At 45.3% G+C, this 11151-nt stretch overlaps 1 protein-coding gene across 1 annotated transcript in view; it reads right to left on the reverse strand.

The window, feature by feature from the left end:
* Positions 1–284: 284 nt before the first annotated feature.
* FKBP9 (FKBP prolyl isomerase 9) overlaps positions 285–11151 on the reverse strand; it is a 37284-nt gene continuing 26417 nt past the window's right edge. The window contains exons 7-10 of the mRNA XM_081800298.1: positions 10586–10772; positions 6328–6473; positions 4007–4170; positions 285–1648 (exon numbers count right to left, since the gene is read on the reverse strand). Coding sequence (XP_081656424.1) covers positions 1472–1648; positions 4007–4170; positions 6328–6473; positions 10586–10772 — 674 coding nt within the window. The 3' untranslated portion in view covers positions 285–1471. The remainder of the gene's footprint in view (positions 1649–4006; positions 4171–6327; positions 6474–10585; positions 10773–11151) is intronic.

The raw sequence follows: 11151 nt of genomic DNA on the forward strand, positions 1-11151 counted from the left end.
ACTGGTGCTCCCCAACCGTTGTCATGGTACTTGACATCCTTACTAGGTCTCTGTGCCCTGCCCCCACTCCTGTAAAGTCCTTTATGCAGCTTCTCCTCAAAAGTCCCATGTGAGGGTGTGTTTCCTGCCAGGACTCTGACACACTCGCTGTATACTGTACCTCACACTCCTGCAAATTCAGAGGCAGTCCTTGAGTGTTTATCAAGGGGACTGTCAATGGATAATCAAGGTGTATTCTCATGGGATCCTCTCAGCCCTCAAGTAAAACTCCACAAAACCTGATGTTATAATTCAATTTTTTATATACGAAACGATGAGTCTTCCAACATTTATTCCACTGAATGAGTGCACAGCATTTTCATGAACTATCTCAGAGCTACATCAGTACAAAACAGTTTAAATTAGTAAAATAAAGCAGTTTCCAAAGGAAAATCATTGATTACTTCAGGGTGGATGCCACCACCACTTGGGAACAGAGCACGTAAGGCAGCAAGGTGGTTACTGCGTAACATGGGGACAGGCTAGAAGATAACCATGTCCTTGTTTCCCTACACAGAGGCCCCTGGGCTTTCGGGCACCTCCCTCTCCAGGACACGAATGAGTGGAAATATGTCACCTTGTTTATGCTCATCTGTTAGAGTGACATTTCCATCTTGGTCACAGTGAGATACTCTGGAGCACGGCTTAGCCACCAGCCCTGTGCATATCTATCTGACCGAAAGATTCAGGGAGGACAGAGCAATGGGAGTAAGAAAGGGTGAAGCAGATAATCTTGCATGGTAAACACAGAATCAAATTCTCTACTCGTGGTCCAAGATGCCTTTTGTTGGTCCACTGATTTTCTTCTTAACCTCCAAGTTACCCAGCCAATCAGAAGACCACAACAGGTAGGGCCTGATTAACTACAAAAGCACACATGTACGAGCTGTACGTGTGTGTGTGTGGCAGGAAGTGGAAGCTGGGCATTACCAGAACCTGTACAGGCCACTGACAGTTTTCTGGGGCTTTCGGGGAATGCTGCTGGGACATGCCCTTTGTCTTTTCTGCTCATCTGGAGAACACTTTTAAAACACCAGCAAGTTAAAAAACAAAAAAATGTGGATCCTCTTTATGTGGATATCCTGGACACTTTCTCTTCTGTTCCCTCCAAGATGGTTGTAACTTCTGTATGACACTATTTTCCTTTAATAACAAAACTACCCGGAAGCCTCACAAAACAATGGCTGACAGGGCAGCCTTTTCAATATTCTACACAGCCCCTGCTAAGGCACCTCGAACCAATTTTGTTTCGTATCACTGGCATGTGGCCTAAAGTTCTCACCATGTTTATCAACCCATCCCTGACATGCCCCAGGTACTGTGTGACCGTCTACTGCTTGTGGACCATTCCCCTTCTGAGAGACCCTTACGCCTCACTTCATGTTCTGCCACGACAGGGGGCTTGGTGTCACACAAGTGGCCTGAGTCAGGTTTAGAGTTCATCATGTTTGGCCTCCTGGTCTTTGAGTTTGAATTCTTCTGCCGTGACCTTCCCGTCTCCATTCCGGTCCTGGTTGGTGAACATATTCTTCACAATCACCTCAGCATCAAAACCAGGAGCGAGTTTCCCTTTGCCAGATGCCACCTGGGCATGAATGTACTCTGAGAACTGGAGAGAGGGAACAAGATAGGACATGAGATACAGCAGCTGAGCCTGGGCCTGAACAGAGCCTGAACAGAGCATCCCGAGGGTGATGGGGCTGGAATTGGAGGCTGAGCTCACAAAACAGACACAATTTTATGAGCTACACAACCTGTTTGTTTGTTTTTTACCCCTCCAGATGCAGGTTAAAAACCCCTGACTAAGGACTCCAGGAGCCCCTAGGTTCCAGGCACCCAAAACACAGCTATCCTTTCTTCCCTAATCAACACTTAGTTCTCCACCAAAGGCTAATCCCCTAACCACCCTAGCCCCTGAGAACACTGCTTCCTGCGCCCATTCATTCATTCATTCATTCATACAATAAAAACTTGTCTACTGTGTGCTGAGCACCATCCAAGATCCTAGAGAGACATCAATTTAAAAAAAGTCTGCCCTTGTAATTCTAGCATATCCTAGTAGGAAAGATACAATTAGAAAGGAACATTTAAAAAAAAATAAGGAAATCACATATTAAGTTAGAAAGTGAAGTGCTCTAGAAAACAAGAGTAGAGCCAAGCAAGGAAGATCAAGAGCACAGGTAGGGGAGGAGGTTGAGGTCCCGATCCAGCGGTCAGGGTAAAACCCTAATGAAAAATGAAGACCTGTGCAAAGGCTTGAGGGAAGGGAGGGAAGGAGCCAAACAGTTATCCAGGCAAGTGTCTTCTGAGAGGAGAGACAACTGGTGCAAAGTCCCAAGGGGGGTGCATGCCTGGTGGTGGTGGGGAGGAGCAGCTGGAGAGGAAGTTACAGTGACCAGGTCAGGGAGAACCTTTGTGGGGGCCTTTACAGGCCACTGTGAAGACTTTGGAAATGGGGATCTTCTTCAGGGTTCTGAGACAAGGCGAGCCATGATCCAGTTTAAGTTTTAGAAGGCTCACTCTGGCTGCTGTGAGGGGCAAGGGTGAGAGCAGGAAGACCTTCGTGGAGGTCCAAGCCAGACACAGCAGGCACTGGACCACAATGCTATAGAGTGGAGATGGTGAGAAGTGGTCAGGCTCTAGATAAATTTTCAAGATAGAGCTAGAACAATTTCCTGCTAGATTAATTATAGCCTGTGTGAGAAAGAGGGGAGTCGATGACTGAGTGCTCTTGCCTGAGAGTTGCCATCAGAGGAGATGAGGAAGGCTTTGGGTGAAGCAAGACCAGAGGAGGGAGGTAGCAGGAGTTCAGAAAGTGAAGATGTCCGGTGGGTAGTTAGATGTAGGAGTCTGAAGTAGAGAGAGAAGACTGGACTGGAGCTACAAGTTTGGATGTCACGGGGCTATGGATGGCAAAGCCACGGGACTGGTTGAGATCACCCAGGAAGTGACGTTAAGGTGGAGAAGGTAACAAGCTCAGGACTTCAGGCTGGGGCACTCCGACATGAGGAGATCAGGGAGAAGATTCCTGAGAAGGACTGACTCGTGAAGGCGAAGGAAAACCAAGAAAGTGTGGTCTGGAAGCCAGGGAAAGAAGGCATCCTGCAAAGCAGTTGGCTTTGTCCAAGTTCGAGGAGAGTGAGACGTGACCACTGGTTGCAGCAACATGAAAGGCACCAGTCACCTTAGCAAGACGTGACATGGAGGGACAAATGTCTAACAGGAGTGGGTTTAAAAGAGTTTTGCCATTTTTGGTGTGAAGGGGGCAAAGAAATAAATGGAAAGATGCACCAAGAGAAGGGAAATGAGCATGTGAACCACCCAATAGCCGGGAAAATGTGACTGATGTCAGAAAGTGGAGAAGGCTGGAGCCCTGTCCTTGAATAAGCAGATATAGAATGGGCAGAGTAGTGGAATTTAGCAGGGTGTGTGTGACAAGACAGACCACTCTACTGCCCAGCTCCACAAAGGGGCGTTTGCTACAGAAGAAACCACCAAGCACCTAGATGATCAAGACCAGGGTATGTATCCTGGCTCAAACCACTGGCTAGCTGTGTGACCCTGGGCAAGCCATTTACCTTCTCTGTGCTCAGCTGCTTCCTCTGAAACAGGGATGATGACTACATGGCTGCCACAAGGGCCAGGCAAGATAATATATGTGAAAAACTCTTAGCATAATGCAGGCACACAGTGAGCACCCAGGAACTGAGAGTTGAATTGTGAGCCCTGGAATCAAGCCCCATACCTCTCAAGGCTTCAGTTTCTTCAAAGAGGAATTGTGAGCTTCAATTTAGAGCATGTGTACAGAAGTGCTTGGTACATGAGCGTGTGCAGGTTACCATCATGGCCAGAAACAGGCACAGGTGTCCTCCTCACTCTAGGAAGGTTTCACATTCAGAATGGATCCCCTGCCCCAATAAGGCTCCCCTGGCTCCTTTAGTCCCGCTTTCCTTCAAAGGTCAGTTACCTCTTCGAGGAGGACTTCTCCATTACCATCCTTGTCGATTTCTTCAAAGAGGTTGGGTGACACCTCGCCATTCCATATGAACATGTACCCCTCAGGCAGACCGGCCACGAGCTCCAGCAGCTCAATGTCAAACACCAGGACGGCGCTGCCGGGCACTTCTCCATCTGCCTCACCGACAGGGGAAGAGACAGTGTTAGTGCCACCAGACAGCGGGCATGCCCATCTCAACCTCCTTCCCCTCACCCAGGGTTCCAGCTGCCTCATGGGTGGCAAGCATTTCTTGTGAGAGCAAGAAAGTTCCACACCAGCAAGAGGTTTTTTCCAAACTGTAGGTAGTGACCATTAGTGGGTCATGAAATCCATTTACAGGATGGTGACCAGCATTTTTTTTAATTAAGAATAGAATAGATAAGGATACACTGCATCTAGAAGGATAGGTATGCCTTTATGAAACTTGAGTTCAATTTTATATATAAAACTAAATGTATATGTATATATGTATAAATTGCATGCTTATGTGTACTACAGATGAGATAAAATGTATTTTTTTTAAGAAGTTTTTATTTATTTATTTGAGAGAGAGAGAGAGGAAGACAGAGAAGGAGTGCGTGTGCACACATGCAGGGGGAGGGGCAGAGGAAGAAGAAGAGAATCTCAAGCCGACTCCCCACCGAGTGCAGAGCCCAAAGTGGGGCTTGATCCCATGACTCATGAGATCATGACCCGAGCCGAAACCAGGAGTCAGATGCTTAACCGACTGAGCCACCCAGGTACCCCCATGAAATTTATTTCTTACTGTATGTCTTGGTGAAAAAGTTTGAAAGCCACTAGTAGAGACTATAGTTGTAGAACTTTTGAATAAATCCTACAGCAGAACCTTCAGAATATTACAGTATGCCTTAAAATCCTGATCTAAGATATGACTATAAAAACAAATTTATGAACAGTATATACAGTATGAACCCAAAAGAAATTATATAAGCATGTGAATATATATACACATATATAATATGTCTTATTTGAAATTATTATATATTACAAATACTTATATATCCCATGGTCTGATAGGGTACACATTTTTTTTTAAGTCTTTCTTCTTGGATTGGGGAGACTAGCAGGCAGTTGTGGGGTTTTGTTTTTGTTTTTTTTTTTTTAAATAAGCTCTACACCCAACATGGGGCTCAAACTCACGACCCTGAGAACAAGAGTCACATGCTCCTTGGGCTGAGCCAAAAAAAAAAATTGTGAAAAAGAGAAAATCAACCCAAAGTGATCTTTTATAAGTTAGCACTTCCCATCTCCAGAAAGTAGGAGCATAAAACATTGAAGAAGATGGGGTTCCCAAATCCCCTATGTGTAGGACTCATTTTGACCCAAATCATGAAGTCAACCATACCAGCTGTGAGGGCAAGGTAAAGCTAGTATTTCCGAACTTGACACTCATCTCTTCCGAAAGGAAATCTTCATGGATAGCTTACAGGTTCAGGAGAAGTGAAAAGCAAAGTCCTGTAGCATTCCACTGTCCCAGGAACCTGTTCCAGAAGGAAGTCTCAGCTTCACTTAACATAAATCACTGGGAAAGCTCCTTTAGGGACATTTCCCACACATGGGTTTAAAGACCGAAGGCGTTTTTTCACAGAAACTCCTGCTTTCTTAAGGAGGTGTGGGGCATTAACACTGAATTCACAGGACTCTTTAAACAAAGATGCTAAATTTAAGTATTAACTCATGACATTATATTATCATGTGTTATAGTATTAATATTATATTAGATATACAATAAACACATTTTAATTATATATAAAATGTATAACATTATGATTATATATTATAATATCAACTGATTAATAATATTAATTCTAAACCCACAGATTCTTTGGGTTTTTTTAAGTTTCTTTTTTTTTATGATTTTATTTTTAAATAATCCCTACACCCAATGTGGGGCTCGAACTCACAACCCCAAGATCAAGAGTTGTATGTCTACCAACAGAGCCAGCCAGGCAGCCCTGATTCTTAGGGTTTTATTTATTTTTAATTTTATTTATTTAACACAAGTAGGCAGAGCAGTAGGCAGAGGGAGAGGGAGAAGCAGACTCCCTGCTGAGCAAGGAGCCTGATCCGGGGCTCGATCCCAGGACCCTGGGATCATGACCTGAGCTGAAGGCAGCCGCTTAACCGACTGAGCCACCCAGGTGCCCCGTCTTTGGGTTTTAAATGGAAGAAGCATACTGTGGTTCTAAATATGGCGCCCCCCAAAAGCACAACATTCAGACTGTGAACATGCCCCAAACACCCTGTAATGCCATTTGTTGCTTACTCACCCACACCAGCCTCCCCATAGCCCAGGTGGGGTGGAATGACCACTGTCCGTTTCTCTCCAACGCACATCTCTCTGAGACCCATATCCATTCCCAACACAACTTGTCCAGATCCCAAAACAATATTATATGTCTTGCCTAAATTCCACCTGAAAAGGAAACAGAAGAGTCCCCGGTTAGGTCAGCAACCCATTGGTAGTTGAGAGTGTATTCATGAGAACACATCTACATCTCTTCTGTGATCTTTCTGCCAAAAATACAAAACCCCTGTCTAATCGGGAGAAAACATCAGACAAGCCCAAATTGAGAAACATTCTGCAAAATAATGAAAGTATAATCTTCAAAAGTGTCAAGAAAATCAAGGGAAGTCCAAGGAGCCATTCCAGAGCACTGGAGCATATTGAATGGGATCCTTTTGCTTATATAAAAGACCTTATGGGAACAACTGGCAAAACCTAGGTGGGGTCTGAGGATTAAAAGATAGTAACATACCAGTGTTAACTTTGTGGCTATAAAGTGTGTGTTGAATTATGCAGGAGCATGTCCATATTTGTAGGAAAGGTGCACGAATGTACTCAGGGGTGATGAGACATCATGGTGGCAACCTACTTCTCAATGATTCCAGGGAAAAGGAAGTCCTTTGGACTGCTCTTATGACTTTAATCAATACCCCAGTAAGGAATTTTCATGAGAATTTGAAAAACATATAATAAAGACCCTGAGTTTTGGATTTAGCAAGACCTGAGTTTGAATCGTGCTTCTGCCACTTAACTGGACCTTGAGAAATAAAATCCCTCCATTTCCTCATCTAGAAACCGGAGACAGTGAGAGCCATCTCACAGGGGTGTTCTTCTTAAGAGTAAATAAAATAAGTCTGCTGGCAGCCAGGAGAACAAGCATAAAGAGCTCAGTAAGGGGGGGCGCCTGGGTGGCTCAGTTGGTTAAGCGACTGCCTTTGGCTCAGGTCATGATCCCGGAGTCCTGGGATCGAGTCCCACATTGGGCTCCCGGCTCAGCAGGGAGCCTGCTTCTCCCTCTGACCCTATCCCCTCTCATGCTGTTTCTCTCTCTCTCTCTCTCTCAAATAAATAAATAAAAATCTTTAAAAAAAAAAAAAAAGAGCTCAGTAAGGGGATGGCCTTGAGGGTGTGAAGTGCTTATGTCTGTAATAGTTCTTGACTTTAGAAAAGTAACTGAAAGTTTAACTTGAGCCATGGCTGAAATTATCCTTGATGTCCACCCATCCCGGGGAAATCCACATAAATAAAAGTTGGGGCTCCATCACCTCAGTTGCTACTGAAAATAAATCTCTTCCCAAACGCATGGCACTCCTGCTTTCTGCCATTCCCTAAAGACGAACAATGGAACTATTCTTCAATAGCAAGGAGGAAAAGCCTCCCCAGTATCTGCCCGTTACCAGGTGGCGACAGCGCCCCTTTGGGTCACTTCTCCTTCTCAGGCTTCCCAGCCTCCCCTGGGGGCAGGGCTACCGCCATCTTCCCTTCTGAAACTGTTCCCAGGGCCAGGCTGGTTGTCAGGCACCCACAAACCAAAACAGTTTGCATCTGTCCTACCTGGGACGAAACCAAAACAAAGCCAACTCGGGCATAGGCTGCCTTGGCTCAAGGCCTATGGGAGGGAGCAGGATGTCCTCTGTCCCGCCTCCCACACAATTCGTCCTTTGTCAGCAGCACAGAGACACCCTCACACTGCCTTCCTCCAGGGACCCCTGGGGACCTCCCATGGGACTACTCCATTTCAAAGTCTTACAGAATAGTCAAAATCTCATTTAGTCGTCAAATAACAAAGGCTTATTCTTCTTCTCTGAGGCCAATATAAACACACATTAAGAAAATCCTCCAAGCAAACATTTTGCTTTCATGTATCACCTCCAATGCCCCACTAATTCTTCTTCCTCAGATCAACCTTTTATTTATTTATTTTTTTTTTGCCAGTTTTTCTCTGACATTCTCCTCATTCCTTCTGTGCATTCCCGGCTTCCCATCCACTGCAAGCTTCCTGCTGCCCACTTGCAGGCCACCCTCTCTGGCTCTTCGCCCGCATTTCCCCTCCATCCTCTCAGCAGCCAGCTTCTCTTATGCTGATCAAAAGTGCCCACAGCATCACCTGCCTCCTTGTTTACAGAGGGCTCGGGGTGGGAGCAGTCTCATCTTCCTCTCCCACACACAGGAGGCAAACACCCACCATACATCCTATTTTCCCATTATTCTGAAGCTCACACCCATAATAGACCAGGGGGATGCCAGATGTTACTCTTCGGTATAGATTTACATGGAACACAAATGACTCCCATGGTCTAGAATGGAGTCTGATAAGAGGAAGGAACATCACGTGGCTCCTGGAGACTCTGCAGGAATGTTATGAATCCACCAAACGTTAGAAGGCAGGAAGGCTGATTCTCCCCACCCTCCACAAGAAGCATATCCTGAACCCATTGAGAAGGAATTCCTTTGTTCATTTTCCACCCCCACTTCCCCTCACCCCCGCCCCAGAGTAAGAGCACCAGACAAGAATATGAACATTAGCAAGAGCAGTGATAGCAAGCCATTGACCTTACAGACTATTCTAAACTTGTGGACCCTAAGCTCATTTGATCCCCCAAGCAAAAAGCCATGTTTCTTCTCTGCTGCCCTCCAAAGGCTTCTAATATTAATGCAAGGAGGTTTGTTGTAAAGCAGGTCCTTGTAAATCTGAGCTCCAGAAGCTAGTACATATTTCATTGATTCTAAAATGCACATAGTTTCACATTCTAACATCTCTGTAATTGTGATACACTTTATGATTAGCAGCATGTTAATTTGGGGGCAGTGTTTTTACTTTCTTAGAGATACATAAAGTAATGCTTCTAATAATCAACACATTTTAGATCTGATGAAAAACACTAAGTGCATTAATATACAGGATCTCGTAGCACCAGAGAGAATGCTCTGAAGAGCATGTCCCTAGGGCTCCGTCTCCATGTCTGGCTCTTGCCAGCCCCTCCCCAACAATGTCACCTGAAGCTGGAAGGCAGAGGGGCAGGTGGGAGGGAGAGAAGGCCCTCCTCATTCAGCATAAATGCAGTAACACATATTTATATGAAGCCCTTCTTTCTCCCCAGCCCAAACTTAGGAATCTAAGTCAGGCTCAGTACGAAAATGGATATACTTATATACACATATAAAGGACGGCTGAAAATGTTTCTTTCCCAGAAAAGAGAATATTTTACCTACAATTACATCTAAAGATTCAGAAACATAAGAAGCTCCTTTTTACCAAAATTGACCAATGATACTCATTTATACTGTTGATTCCTACTAATAAAATTTCAGATTCATCTCAATTAACATTTATAAAATGCTCCCTTGGGGCGCCTGGGTGGCTCAGTCATTAAGCCTTCAGCTCAGGTCATGATCTCGGGGTCCTGGGATCGAGCCCCACATCGGGCTCCCTGCTCGGCGGGAGGCCTGCTTCTCCCTCTCCCGCTCCCCCTGCCTGTGTTCCCTCTCTTGCCGTGTCTCTGTCAAATAAATAAATAAAAATAAAATCTTTAAAAAAATAATAATAATAAATAAAAATAAAATGCTCCCTTTGTGCTATGCTCTGGGCTAGGTGTAAGGAATGAAAATATGAATAAACATGTTGGGTTTCTCTAAGGTATTCAGACCAGCAACACAGACAGAAACAAAAATAAATAACTGTTTTGCTAATAAAAATAATAACTTAAAACATTATGAGACACAGAAGTGGGAGCAGCTGATTCTTCCTGGGAATTAAGGAAAGACTTTGCAAAAAGGGAGGACATGTTAGCCTGGGCAGAAGTTGGCCAGAAGGAAGGGGTTAAGCAGTGCACATCTTGCACCACCGCACATGGAAGGGGTTAAGCAGTGCACATCTTGCACCACCGCACATGGCAGCTCTATGAGGGGAAAAATGGGCCCTAACAGAAGATGAGATCAGTCAAGCAGATCGGAGCTGACAAATACAGCCTGATGTGCCAGACTGTGGAGCTTATAATGCAGCTGTGGGTTAATTTTTAAAGACAGCAGTTAGAAGATGACATCTGTTTTTCAGAAAGACAATTTCACAGGAGCAGGTGAGACCATTCATAGGGAACTTTTAGAATAATGCACCTGAGCAGTGAGGAAGCATGGAGAGAAAAGCTCTCAACCAGGATCTGATGAAAAGCAAAGGAGAATCCTGGGAACCTATGGCTGTTACCCTCCAGGCTTACGCCCCTACTGTCCCCAGTGGCCCTTACGTGGAATCCAGCAGAGTCCCATCCAGAAGCGAGGCATTGTAGTGATACTTGAGGTAATCCCCCTTCTTACTCAGCACGGAGCAGTCAGGGGGCTTGTAGTGGGAGGTGATGCTGATGGTGTCGGAAGGGTTGTGGAAGTCAATCACATGGATGTCAAACACCAGCACAGCCGAACCAGGGATATTCCCTAAAGGTCAGATATAGGAAATTAATCAGTGAGTCCTCCAAGCGGTAGCACGCATCCCTCCCCAGTGTCACCAGGGATGTCCCCGCAGACCTCCAGTGAGAAACATGGAGACCTAGACAGGAAAACCTATAGAATACTGGGAAACTGAAGCTGGAAGAGCCGTTAGAAGTAACCTGACCCGGGCGCCTGGGTGGCTCAGTTGGTTAAGCAACTGCCTTCGGCTCAGGTCATGATCCTGGAGTCCCGGGATCGAGTCCCGCATCGGGCTCCCTGCTCGGCAGGGAGTCTGCTTCTCCCTCTGACCCTCCTCCCTCTCATGCTCTCTGTCTCTCATTCTCTCTGTCTCAAATAAATAAATAAAATCTTTAAAAAAAAAAAA

Source organism: Leptonychotes weddellii, chromosome 12, assembly GCF_054177405.1.
Source record: "Leptonychotes weddellii isolate Sample4059 chromosome 12, ASM5417740v2, whole genome shotgun sequence".
NCBI lineage: Eukaryota > Metazoa > Chordata > Mammalia > Carnivora > Phocidae > Leptonychotes > Leptonychotes weddellii.